Source organism: Suillus fuscotomentosus (genome assembly GCF_016647785.1).
Source record: "Suillus fuscotomentosus strain FC203 chromosome Unknown F5891scaffold_15, whole genome shotgun sequence".
Classification (NCBI taxonomy): Eukaryota; Fungi; Basidiomycota; class Agaricomycetes; order Boletales; family Suillaceae; genus Suillus; species Suillus fuscotomentosus.
Window position 1 is genome coordinate 52,382 of NW_024539527.1, and position 14,904 is coordinate 67,285.

General features: G+C 42.6%; 1 protein-coding gene across 1 annotated transcript; it reads left to right on the top strand.

The window, feature by feature from the left end:
• Positions 1 to 10,980: 10,980 nt before the first annotated feature.
• Positions 10,981 to 11,309, top strand: F5891DRAFT_948272 (uncharacterized protein; the record flags this gene model as incomplete). The annotated part of the gene is made up of 2 exons (XM_041374795.1): positions 10,981 to 11,175; positions 11,223 to 11,309. Coding segments are annotated over 2 exons (282 nt in total), but the record flags the coding sequence as incomplete, so codon positions are not given.
• Positions 11,310 to 14,904: the final 3,595 nt, after the last annotated feature.

The window sequence follows — 14,904 nt, forward strand, 5'->3', positions numbered from 1 at the left end:
TGCATATCTGCGTCTTTTCTCACTTTACAATTAATACAGTGGCTCAAAAAAGTGTCCCAATGTTTGTAGGTTTTCATGTAATTGTGTTATTGCGAGCCAGGGTGTGAGAATCTGACTAAGTCAAAGGGAGGTCCCAAAAAGCTCCGCTTCTCGGCTACAATTATGTCCCCTATAGCGTGAGAATACATTGACACCGTGCGAAGATATGGCTATTTTAATTAGGTGACTCATTGGGACACTTTTTTGAGTTTCTATTAAAATATGAAAATCAGATCATTTAGACATGACACCATTTACAAATATATATATAAATGGTCCCATATTGACAATATGGTCTCATTTTAATATCCTGTACATATATAAACCCTTCCAATAACATCATGTCCCTTATAATCAGCATGAAGTCTATTTCCTCTTCTCAAAGAGATAATATCCTTTTTCTCTCCACCTCTGGTCTATTTATCAGGCAGATTGCCTCCAAAACTGGTCTGGGGAAGTCAACTAGTGCCAGGGTTATCAACCAGAATATTCCCAACAAAGAAAATGTCAAAATGGGTCGTCCTTCTAAACTTACTCTGCATGACAAAAGAGCTCTTGTTCATCATATTATATCTGGAAAGGCCTCTACTGCTGTTCAAGCCACAAAATACATCAATTCCATCATCACTACCACTGTCTCCACTCAAACAGTTAGGAACACCCTCAAGGAAGCCAATCTTAAAGCTGTAGTCAAGAAGAAGAAACCCCTACTGTCACCAGCCTATAGGAAAAGGAGACTAGCATTTGCTTTAAAGCACCAGCACTGGACTATAGAGGACTGGAAGAGAGTTATTTGGTCAGATGAAACTAAAATAAATAGGATGGGGTCAGATGATCAAGAGTATGTTTGGAAAAAGGCAGGAGATCCACTTGGAGAAAAAGAAGTGAAAGGTACTCTTAAGTTTGGAGGAGGAAATATGATGGTGTGGGGCTGCATGGGGTGGCATGGGGTGGGAATTCTATGTGAGGTGGAGGGGAGGATGAATGCAGAGCAGTATGTCTCCATTCTGGAGGAGTGTCTGCTCAAAAGCATGCAAGAATCAGGTATTGATGAAGAAGACATTATCTTCCAACAAGATAATGACCCCAAGCATACCTCAAAGTTGGCCACCAAATGGTTTGAGGACCATGATATTACTGTCCTATCATGGCCAGCACAGTCTCCAGACCTCAATCCCATTGAACATCTTTGGGAATTACTCAAGAGAATGCTTGCTGCCTATCAAGACCCACCTAATGGACTATTTCAGTTATGGGAGGAGTTGTAGTAGAGTGGGGAAAGATTGCTAAGGAGGAGTGTCAGAAATTGATAGAAAGTATGCCTAGGAGGGTAGCAGCAGTCATTAAAGCTAAGGGAGGAAACACTAAGTACTAGAATTATAGAGATTATGTATAATTGATTCAAACTCAAAAAAGTGTCCCAATGAGTCACCTAATTAAAATAGCCATATCTTCGCACGGCGTCAATGGATTCTCACGCTATAGGGGACATAATTGTAGCCGAGAAGCGGAGCTTTTTGGGACCTCCCTTTGACTTAGTCAGATTCTCACACCCTGGCTCGCAATAACACAATTACATGAAAACCTACAAACATTGGGACACTTTTTTGAGCCACTGTATTACTATTCACAAGCTAGATATAAAGACCAACCTGTGTTATAAATGTGCAGCAGTAGTGGTACTGCACACTGCCTGCCTCTGCCTGCATTTGATCCCATGCCTGCAGTAGTAGTAGCAGTCAGTCGCGATAACACTTGGGCCTGCACCTGGACACTGGCACCAGCTTGCTAGTGATTTCTATGACTTCACCCCCCTTTGCACTTAATCCCATGTCTGCAGTAGCAGCTTACTGATGATTTCTATGACTTTGTCCCTGCCTGCACCTAATCCTATGCCCACAGTAGCAGTTGAAGTGTGGTTGTAGTTGCAGTGACACTTGGGCCTGCACCCAAACCAAACTTACACCAGCACCAACACACTTGCAGCAGTGGCAGTGGATCTAATATCATGAGAATCAATTCAGATACCAAAGGAAAGTTAGAACCAAGCCCGATACCTAGCTTAAAGTCAGTACATCTCAGTGTGAGCACACAATTGACACAGAAGTATAGCAAGATGCCAGGTAGTCAGAAGTCAGGATAATAAAGAAGGAATGAAAAAAAATTTGCAAAAAATGTGTAAGGAAGAAAAACATCAGAAGTCATAGGTGGTAGGAACATCATCAATGTCGTTGCATTCTTCCTTTGCGATAGCTCTGAGAAGAGTATCACATACATCACCGATGATTTCACTGCTGGAAAATGTCAAGAGATTGTTAGTCTCATCTCCTTCGCCCAAAATCTTGTACTCCATATCTTTTTGTGATGCTGCCCAACCTTTTGTAAAGTCAAGTCGTTCTTTTTTCAGGAGGAACTTTACCATCTGCAGGGCCTCTATCAGGACCAGGATCATACAATTATGTTTCTTCATGTTGGTTTCACCACTGGACGAAAATACTCACTCACAGGGAATGGCAGAGGCCTGTATTGGGAGATGGTCCATCGCAATGCCATAGTGTCAGAAATATGGTCTGTGAGACCTGATCAACACCTCATGGTCAATGATGATGATTTAACTTGCAGAGATAGGAGACACTCACTGCCCAGAATCCAAGTATGTCTGTTCCCTTGGGGCTGAGATTAGCCATGATGTAGGCCTCAAATTCTTGTTCGACTGTCTGGGTGTTGTTGCTGTGACGTGGCAGGACATCAATATCAGGAAGCCCATAAAGGCATGAGCCTAGTGTGTGTGGTTGTTGCTGAGGTGTTGCTTCATTAGCTGGAGATTCTGCAGATGACGAGCCATTTGTAATTCACTTTTGATAGATCTGTATTGATAACATCAGTTTAAAGTTGTTATTGGTTTGATAGATGTACCAGAGCAATTATATGTTTCTCCACATCTGCAAGCAGTTGTGCCTCCCAATGACTCCGGACCCACAACATTCAGATCGCAGGATCAACAACTATAAATGCAGTCATGAGCAACCAAACATTACTGAAGGATACCAGACTCACACATACTGACTGCATAGGCTTTTGTAGTGCCCATCTTCTTGTCATACTTATCTGCCCAAGTTATACCTATTTGAACAAGAGGTTCACAGTGTGGGACAGACATGTCAAGCTAAAAATTTCCACCACTCAATCAATGTTTCAAATGCTGGAAATGCACCACTCAGGCAGGGAGTGTGTTCACCCAACATGCATCGTTTGGCAGCATGGGGCGCCTAGTTTAAAATAATAAAATGGAACATGAGTTTTGAATATGACAGAACTAACCTCTAGGATCACTTCGACATCCTGCAGGAACTGCCACTCCATCGAATTTAATTTAAATTTGCTGATTCAGCATTGAGTGGGAGAGTCAAAGGATAGATCTATTGCCTGGACCAACTATTAGTGCATGGCAGACATTTAGTGAGTGATACCTCACCTGGCGAAGGATTTGTAAACGGTTGAGCATGATATAAACTAAATCACAACAGGTTGCCTCATCGATGTGACAATGGTGTCCCTGAAAGAATTGTGTCGCTGGTTTGAGCACAAAGTGTGCGCACAACGTCTCTAGCTCTGCTGAGAGCTTTCCCCATCACAGCTTTGACATACTCTGTCTTGATGACAGTGCAATTGCCAATTACCCAATGTTCGTCCATGAGCAAAAAGTCAGCTTTGTGGTAAACATTGATAATATGAGGGAAGCAAGGTATTCTGCGATTGATTGGATGAAAATCAATCCCACAAAAATACAGTTTTTGCACGAGCTCCTCCATGGCAACCTGATTGTTTGCTGCATTGTCCAAAGTGAAATGACCAGTCTAATCAAAGTCAGAGCATATTACATGGTACACTTGAACACTGACCTTTTCAGTCACACCGGCACAATTGAGGAGATGCAAGATTACTGATGCTAGCAAATAACCTGTGACTTCCTGGAATGTGGTGGAAGCCTATCAGCGCTGCCCTCAAGATGAGTGCTGAACGCTGATCTGCCCTAGCGATCCAGTGGGCAGTCATGGCCATGAATGGGCGAAGGTTAGAATCTGACCAGAGGTCAGATGTGAATGAAACCTTTCCCTGGGTGGCCTGAAGATATAAGATTTTTTGTAGAGCTCTTGACAATGGTAGACCTACTGCAAGGTCTTCTTCAAGGCATTGAAGTACTCATGGAGCAATCTATACAATGGACAACAGCAAAGCTGCAATCACAATACAGTTTGACAACTACTTCAAGGATCTTATTCTGCTTGCATTGGAGTGGATGGACCTCCTAAGGCTCAATTTCCCAGTTCAGGTTGGCAGTGTCGATGGCCAGGCTCTCCACTGACCCATTGAATTTGATGCGCTGCTTAAGATCTTGGACAAACACATTCACTGTGGAAACAAGAAATTGTCCAGACCCTATCTGGACATGGATGAATTGTCTGCCTAGACACAAACCATACCTTGTAGTATATCTGTACACAAACTAGACTTGGGGAATATGGCGGTCACAGCTGTTTGACTTCGGAAAAAACTGGACCGACAGATAGAAGACATGCGTGGTAAACAGACCCAAACTATACTTTAGACATATGTACTGACCAGCTAACTGCACACGTCCAAGCAGTGTTCCAAACTCAACGCTAACCAGCGTACAGGCATGCTCGAAGGGTATATCTGTATGTTGCGATGGCCCAAGAGTCAAAAAAATCGCTAAGTCTTTTCTTCTACTTAGTACTTCACATCATGCTTGTGTTTGAAGACAACACCATACGTCTTGAACTACCTCTCAAGTACCCGGAAATGATATGGGTCACGTTCATTGTAAGTTTTTTTTTACTTATTGTCGAAAAATCAGCGTCTCCATGCATCATCACTTGTCATCCATTTGGTATACACATGACAGAGCTTTTGCACCATAGAATAAACCTTGCGAGGTGTGAAGTCCAATTGATCATGAAAGAGAGGATGGTTAAGAATGGCAGATATACACTTAAGTGGATCATGCCAGTACAGAGTAATAGGTGATTTCATTGAATGCAATGTATCAAGAACTCATGACATCCAATGTGGGCTGCTAGGTAACATTTCTGCTTGTCCTCGCAACTCTTTGGCAGAGTGAAATGAGAAAGGAAGGTCCCTAATCTGAATGTTGGTTCGTGGATGAGATCAAGAGAAAGTTACTGACTCAGATACCTCACCATCTTGAGCAATAAGAAGGAATCTATCTTCCCCATACTCAAACCAGAATGCAGTAACATGATGCAATCTCCCAGTCTTGCTTACAGCTGAATGGATAGTACAAGTTTGTTTTGCGGTAGACACTATTTTTGTTGGTGTTGAACAGGCTCAAGAATGTATAGCCCATTTGTACATCTTTGCAGTGCCTGGAAAGTAGTCAGTGACCTTAGCAGGTGTTTCTTCTTCAACAGGAATCTCATCCCAACCACCATTGTAAGTGTCTCCAAAATGAACATCATCTTTTTCTTCATTCAACTCCATAGGGTCATCTTTCAAGGGCCTGGGTGATAAGTGAGATCTCAGCTGAATCAACTCATCCAGCTGTTAAGACCGTCCACAAAGGGTCAGCCTGATTCAAAGGGGCTTGGCTTCAGCTTGTGCACTACGCCCTTACCTAGGTATGTGCCCTTAATTTCAGAATGATGTCCAGAGAAAGTTCAAGCAAGTCCGAAGGACTTCCAAACAAGCGTGGGAAAGTTTGGAAGGACTTTCCAGATGAGTGCAAGCAACTTCTGGATGAGTGCGGGAAAGTTCCAGAGGAACTTCCGGAAATTACCATGGAGTTTTGTTCTGATATGGAGATATGTAATGGCTACTCAGGACTTGTCCTGAGTAGAAGCAAACAGAGGAAAGGCTGCAAGGACAAAGTCCAAAGCAGAATAGGTCCAGAGGACCATGGGAAAGTTCCAGAAACTTTGAAGGAATGGAGGATCAGATGAGCAGAGGATTGGAGGAGTGGAGGATTGGAGGAGCGGAGGAGTGGAGCTCCAGCCTAGGGAATTTCTCCCTAGGCCTGAGATGGATATTGACTAAGTCAAAGGACTAGAACTTGATACAAGGACTTAGTGCAAAGACTAGTGTGAGGACTATATGTGATAATCAGACTAAGGAAGTACAAAGATTCTACAGGGTTTATATACTACTGAGGACTTAATGGAGAATCAGTCAGTCAGATGCAGGAGTATAGGGATCTGGACAGATAGAGAATTGTGTCTGGAGACATGGACAGGAGGTCTGGAGGTCCGGATGAGGCATGGGAACATTGTCAGATGTTGGTCCGGAATGCGGGATATGACATTAGAGCGATAGGACAAAGGATGAATGATGCAGGCTAGCTGCGGAGGTATGGAGGTAAAGGGATCTGGATGTAAATATGCAGAGGTGCAGGCATCTGGATGAGTAGAGGACCAGAGACATGGATAGGGGTATCCAAAGGTCCAGATGAGGTGTAGGAATATTGTCAGATATAGGTCCAGAATATGGGATATGACACTAGCCAACTATTGCATCCAGAATGAGGTTGGCTCATGTGACAGACAATAGCAGTGTCAGGCTTGAATCCATCTTTGCCACAGGATGGACACTAGAGAGACATGAGTCACGGAAGAAAGGTATGCAGCCAGTAGATGTTGGTATACTGCATCAATAATTTTCAATGGCTGGGATCAGAATCCAGATTACATAAGTAACATGCACAATCATCAATTATTGTTCTGTGTTTATTGTTTATATATTGCTTTTCCTCTGTACCACTATGTGCTTATCAATGCTTTGAATCAGTTAGCTGTCAATAAGTTATATCACAATAAAATTCAGGCTCTCATGCCTCCCTATGTCTGCTCATTCCCCAATCCTATCTGAGCTGTCTCCCTTAGCTACTCCTGCCTTGCTAGTTCCTTTTATTTCCTATTGCTATAATCTACCAAAGGTCCAGTTAATTCCTACCCAAAGATGTCTCTGTTGCTGAAAACCTCTTAGTTATGTGTGTCTAGTGTGATGAAGCTGGTAAACAATTTGAACCTGAAAGCTTTTGTCTCCAGGGCACACATATCTGATGCACTCAATCTCTATTTGAGCAGGTGCTAGAATTCAGTCATCGAAGTCTTTATATGAAAGTATATTGTCAATGACTTTCATTTTGATAATCTGTCTGAACTAAGGTGAGATATTTCTGTTTTGATGAGTTGACACACTACTTATATTTTACATCATACTCCTAGGTTGCTGTAATCCATTTGCTTCGGCTATTGTGCAGTATACATTGCATTTACTCAATCCCAGCTCCTTAGACTTTTTGATTCTCTTTTGTTTGTGTGGTCTGAACCAAATTTGCATAAGTCCATTCATTATTTATAGTCTCAACTCACCTCAAAATGCACTCACACTAACGTGCCCCCCTGGGCCCCAGCAAATATTCAAGCTCCACCATCTCCATCTTGAACATGCACCTCTCCCTTGTGATCCAAGGTACCAGCATCACACATGTCTCCTCTGACCAGAATGGTGGTGGTGTGTATGGTATTAACGGTAGGTCAGGGTGGTACAGCTGTTGGCAGACACACATTTGCACGACAGCCCACTTGGCATATAACAAGTCCTTCAAGGTAAGATGTCAGTAGCAGCTCAAAAATGCAGGAGATACTCACTAATTGCCCCTATAACATTGTGAACCTCACTTCCCTAGGTCTCTGTGCATGTTGCAGGGCAGGGATCTCCACATCAAATGGTAAGTGACTGATATGGGAACAATTAATACACAACACACCTCACAATTGCAGTTCTCATCAGCTCCTCTGTTAATATTTGGATAGTAGTTCATTCTGTACTTGTAGATGTAGTTGAATGTAAATGGATACTTGAAATAAATGAATATTCTTACATTCACCTCAAATGATCAAGCTCAAGTCAGACAATCAATGATTCTGGTGTAGAGACCTGTGCCTCTCATTACGTGATATGGCAGTCTTTACTAGGGAGTACATGGCACAAACTTGCAGCATCACTCTGTGTGCTATCTGCAGCTATTCCTATATGAGGTGCAGCTTTCCCACGCAACATGCACCATGTACGCACTCTTCCCGCTTTGCAATGTATATGCATGTGCACTTTCCTGCACTTGAGCACCCTATAGCGCCAGCCATCCACTGTCCACCAAGCTCCCTAGTGCATATATTTCCATTTCCCTTATTTGCATATTGTTCCACCTTTATTTTTATCATGGACCCTTACTTATAGATATCTTTACATACCTTACTTGGAAGTGCTTAGGTGCCATATATAAGCGCCAGCAGTACATACCATTAGACACCTTACCTTACTTTACCCAACTTTACTACCCACTTACTACCTAGAAAGTTGCAGTAGGAATCTATTCCTTGACATCTTGCACTCTCATCTCTTGTCTAGTATCTCATTATCACTTAAGCAAGCTTATTCTTACTCTCTCTTATTTCCGCATACACACACGCACTTTCCCACGCTTTGCGCAGCACGTACACGCATTCTCGCACCTTCATGCCTTGCGCGCACCTGCACTTTCTCGCGCTTCATATTGGCCAACCAGTAGAGCCTTCCGTGCTTACTACTAGATCCTTGCTGCACTTACTTCCCCTTTAGGGTCGAACACACTTGTTGTCTCAAGTATAGCAGACTAGGCAACGTGTGACCTTACAATATTTATAGATACAGTCAGGAGCCTCATTCGTGCCTCACAGTATTGTTGTTTCTACACCAGCGTTTTCTGTATTCGCATTTTCTAAATAACATCATTGTATACAAAGTACATATGTCAACCTCACCTGTCAGTCTCAATATTCACAACAATGTTCCAGCATTTATGTCAAATAAAACACTCCATTGGTGTTTTCTCTATGCTGTGCTCAGCAGCATCCATCTCACACTTGCCAAACAGTGAATCCTGGTGGTCATGCCGCCAGTCTCTCTCACTTGTATGATATCACTGACACTATTGGTTCCATGGTACATAGTAGGACTATATTAAGATTACTAACTAATAACATATATTTAATTTCATAGAACATTGATGATACAGAGAATCTTGAAGCAAACCTAGTTATGGAACTCGCCAGGGCTAGATGAGAGAAACTCCATGCCGAAAAGTCACTTGCCGATTGTGTAGTCCATGAACTCAAACTCATGGCGAGTTTATCAAAGTTCAAGTTGAGTCTTTCTGGGCAGAAACTTGACCAAGTGGATGTAGGATTGGGATACATGCAGATCATGTTCAAAATACATGGCCCACCTCACCGTGCACACCATCTCCATGGTAAGTCTATGAACACGTTGAGTTTCATGGTGCAATACTAGTAACAATTTACAGGCTCTGTTGTTGAGGTAGGACCATGATGGCCATGAAATCACTATTCAGTGAGATTGATCTAATGGTCACAGAATTTCTGTAGTGCCTTTCAAAATTCAACAACACTAGTATTTTGTAAAATTGTACTGCATATTAAATTTAAGTTTGTTTGTTTTGCTACTTGCTAAATTGTGAAGCAGTTCTTAGTACAACTCAGTCTCATACTAGTAGTGTTTGGCTTATTGGCAATTAGTGATGTGTAGGGCTGGGCCTGAGGCCCTCAAGCCCTGAGGCCAGGCCCTCACCAGGCCAGGCCCATGGGCAGGCTTTCCAGGGCCTAGGGCCTGGCCTGATATTTGACAAGGCCCAAGCCTCAGGCCTGGGCCCTGGCTTGTTCTCAGTGGAAGGTCCGGCGGCAAATCTAAAATGGTAAAACTATACAGTTCTAAAGTTTCTTGATAAGGCAAGTACGTACCGTAACTTGATTAGCTCCACACTCACTTTTGTAATGATGCCTGTCGTGGTGTCTGATGATGAGTCCACATCAGTGCACATCGTGTCTCAACCACGCCGAACTGTCACACTGTCCTCACAGCTCACAGATGCCAATAATGATGCAACTCCGGAGCTTTCCATTCACAGGAACAAACCTCCTCCACCTGCCATCACTCAAAAGTCTGCACAATTGAGTAGCAAACAAGCAGCCAATTTTATAGGCAGTCTTTCGGCAGAAAAATGTGTGCCTGATGAGGGTGTTATGAAGGACAGGCCCCATGAAAGTAAGCATCTTTTTCATCGTTCATCTCATGCTGATTACAGTCTTTGAATTTTGAAGGCAAACACTTGCAACATGCTGTCGCGAACACTCATGCTGACACGTCTTTTGATGTGCTCACAGGTATGTGATATTTTTAAACTCGGTGTACAGGTATTTTATTTAATGCTACTACTTGCACTCTAATGTGCTTGACAGATGCTGAATCCACAGCACCTGTGGAAATGCATTTAGGTAAGTTTGAACCTTTGATGTTTCATCTGTTAATGCTCACACACTTTTGAAGGAACGCTCGATAGTGAAGGCTTTGAGTGTATCAATGACACCTGCATCACAGTCTCAGACATGAGCAACACAATGAGAGGTACATCTAGTATTCACAATGAGTAATATAAATATACACTAATTTTGATTGTATACTAGGACACGCTCAATCAGATACCATGGACGGCAATGGATTATTAGAAGATATTGATGTCCAAGACATCAGCCTGATCATGAAGGCATGCCAGGAGGATAAGACTATGGACATAAGTGCCTTCTTTGGAGCACCTTATGCTGCAAAGTCGAAGGACGGCAAGACTCATAATGTCAGAGACTGTAAATCATGCCAGTAAGTGAACAATTGTATTCAATTCCCAACGACATTCATGGGATCACAACAAGAAAGGCTTCCCACATCAAATTGTGAGCGACACATCAACATGTCGACGCCATGTTGCATACAGACACTTGGTAAGTTATCTCTCATCCCTCGGCCCTTGACTCATGTGCTGTGGCACTGTAGGATGCATATTGTAAATGATGCAAGGCTAACAAATTCAAATCTATGCTGGCTCTAGATGTGAAGGAACAAAAAAATGCAGCCATGGTCATGAGTGCACAGCAGGGCAGTCTTGATCCTCATCTTCATGAGGTTCAACCAGGCAAACATGTTCTCCCATATTCTGACAAGCTTTTCGTGAAGCCACAATCAAGTGGTTGGCATCTACTAAACCAGGTATGTATATTTAGTGTGATGTAACAAGATACTGATATCCTTCTCAGCCAATTCGAGCAGTTGATCATCTGAGCTTTAAGAAAATGATTGACACTACTTCGTGGGCCACAATGGGTGTCCTCATACCAAATTGAAAGGCAACATGATGAAGGTACAACAATTCAGATGGTGAGTCTGAACAATGTTGGGTCTTGCAGAACCTAGTTGCTATTTGACCCTAAAGGGTTTCTGGACCAGGCTCAAGGCTCAGAGGAGAGGAAATATCATGAAAACTTGCTGAGTACTCTGACTCATACTGGTAACTGGTGAAAAGATAACTTTCTTATGTAAGCTACAAAAGTGCCAACATAAGGTAAGATAAAAACAGTCTCTACAAGCCCAGCCAGAAATGAATCCCTACAACGATCCAAAATTATTTTGATCTTCAAGCAGCAGATGACGAGATTAAAGGAACAATGTAGGAATACAACACAGAGTGGGGCTATACAAAGATTGCTCCAAACTGATATCTTTATGTTGTGGTCTCACATCGGGGTGAACGATATTTAGAAGAGGTTTATATGTTGTACAAAATGTGAAGACAATATTTAATATTTAAACTAACATAAAGATGGGTGCATGACTTCAAATTTTGGTGGTGTTTTGTGTGTAATCCAAAATATCAAATATTCACAACCATATTCCCACAGACAATGTGTCAACAAACATAAGAAATATAGTCAGATTTTTCATGTCTGCTTCAACTTAAAAGTTCAATTTCCATGTAAAACTTTGGAGAAAATTTGAAGTTTTACAGATGACATGACATTAAAACTCGATTTAAATGTCAAGCTTTGGCAAAACTTCAAGTTTTCTCCAAAGTTTTATGTAAGAATCAAACTTTAAATCGAAGTAGACATGGAAAATCTGATTATATTTATTATATTTGTTGACATATTGTCTGTGGGAATATGGTTGTGAATATTTGATATTTTGGATGACACACAAAACACCACCAAAATTTGAAGTCGTGCACCTATCTTTATGTTAGTTTAAATATCAAATATTGTTTTCACATTTTGTACAACATATAAACCTCTTTTAAATATTGTTCACCCTGATGTGTCTTGCACTGCCTAGTCTGCTATACTTGATGAGACAAGTGCATTTGACCCAGGGGTCTGCGGTCTGGGAATAGTTTTGGGGGTCAGTGAGTGATGTGGGGTCAATAGTCCGAGCATGGGAAACAATGTCTGAAGGTATAATTATGATGTCCGATGCAAAAGCATTGGGTCCGATGTTTTTGGGTTTTGGGTTTGTCGGGTTTGGGTTTGGGTTATTGGAAACTAATAGTGACACTGTAGAAACAACAATACTGCGAGGCGTGAATAAGGCTCCTGACTGTATCTGTAAATGTTGTAAGGTTGCGCGTTGCCTAGTCTGCTATACTTGAGACAACAAGTGTGTTCGACCCTAAAGGGGAAGCGAGTGCAGCAAGGATCTAGTGATATGTGCTGAAGGCGCTACTGTTCAGCCAATGCGAAGCGTGAGAAAGCGCAGGTGCGTGCAAGGCACGGGAACGCGCGCGGGAAAGTGCATGCGTGTATGCGGAGATGAGTAAGAGTAAGAGTGAATTTGCTCAAGTGATGATATGATGTAAGACAAGAGAAGAGAGATGCAAAGTGTGGACAAATAGATTTCTACTATGTTCTGCTAAGTAGTAAGTGGGTAGTAACTAGTAAGTAAAAAGTGGGTTCCAGTAAGGTAAGGTGCCGTGAAAAGTCAGCAGTAGTCTGTACTGCTGGCGCTTAAGTATGGCGCCTAAGTGCTGTCATGTGGAGCCGAAGCACTTCTGAGTAAGGTATGTAAAGATATCTATAAGTAAGGGTCCATGATAAAAATAAAGGTGGAATGATATGCAAATGAGAGAGATGGAAATATACGCACTAGAGAACTTGGTGGACAGTGGATGGATGTGTTTGGATGGCTGGCGCTATAGGGTGCTCAAGTGCAGGAAAGCGCACACGCATATACATCGTGAAGTGCGGAAAGTGTGCGCACATGGCACGCATTGCGTGGGAAAGCTGCGCCTCATATAGAGATAGCTGCGGACAGCACACAGAGTGGTGCTGCAAGTTCGTGCAATGAACTCCCTAGTGAGAAGTGCCATATCACACCATGAGAGGCATGAGTCTCTACAACATGATAGTGAGTGTCGGAAAAGCGAGCGGTGTGCGCAATAATAACAATGAAGGATACGGATGGTGAAGGAACGATGATATTTGCAATATCAACTAAGAATTACGAAATATCGGGTTTGGCCCCTAAGCGTCAGAGAACAACTCTCCTCTACTCGGATGATGATGATGCTATGGGGAGTCCAATATTTATGTAGATACGCAGAAACCCAGAACCCTATAGGCGAAAGTAGTAGCGCAATATTTCGGATCCAATGTAGAGACTCATGCCTCTCATGGTCTGATATGGCACTTTTCCCTAGGGAGTACATAGCACAAACTTGTAGTGTCACTCTGTGTGCTACCCGCAGCTATCCCTATATGAGGCACAGCTTTCCCGCGCAATGCATGCCATGCGTGCACTCTTCCCGCACTTCACGATGTATATGCACGTGGGCTTTCCCACACTTGAATGCCCTATAGCGCCAGCCATCCAGATGCATCCATCCACTGTCCACCAAGCTCTCTAGTGTGTATATTTCCATTTCCCTTATTTACATATTGTTCCACCTTTATTTTTATCATGGACCCTTACTTACATATATCTTTACATACCTTACTTGGAAGTGCTTCGGCTCCACATGACAGCGCTTAGGCACCATATAAGCGCCAGCAGTACATACTATCACTTACTTCTCACTTTACCCAACTTTACTTACCCACTTACTACCTAGAAAGTCGCAGTAGAAATCTATTCCTTTACATCTTGCACTCTCACATCTCTTATCTTGCATCATATCATCACTTAAGCTTAGTCTCTCTCATTTCCACATACCTGCGCACACTTTCCTGTGCCTCGCACACACGCTGTTCCAGCGCCTTGCGTGCACCTGTGCTTTCTCATGCTTCGCTTCAGTGCATACTTCTAGATCCTTGCTGCACTCGCTTCCCCTTTAGGGTCGAACACACTTGTTGTCTCAAGTATAGCAGACTAAGCAACACACAACCTTACAACATTTACAGATACAGTCAGGAGCCTCATTTGCGCCTTGCTGTATTGTTGTTTCTACACCGATTCCTATGTAATAAGACATGATGTACTGCGGACCATGAGAATACATGTAATAAAGTGGTCTGAAACATTAGGAATGTGAAAATAAGTAACTACGCACCTAGCGAGGCTAGCACAATGAGACTGGACATAGGTAGGACAAGTCCGTGCTGTTGAGACTAATATCTCTGTGGCCTTGCAGGGATCTAAATTCCCAATGTCTCTATCACTTCCTAATATAGTGTGACCCATATCTCTCTTAGCGCGCTCAAGCACTTTGTTGGCCGCTCACTTGCACGAACACTTCAGTCATGCATTCGCGTGTGCATCCTCAGTTCCGTCGCTCATCCTCCATCCATCCATTCCATGTCCGTTCGGTTTGTCAGTGCATATTCCGATCTCATTTTCATTTATTCTGACATATCTCTGGCGCTTATGGCCATATTTTGTATGTTTTCCATCATGGACCCTTACATTACATATTATCTTGTATCTGTTTCACTTCTTGGTTCCTTTTAGTGC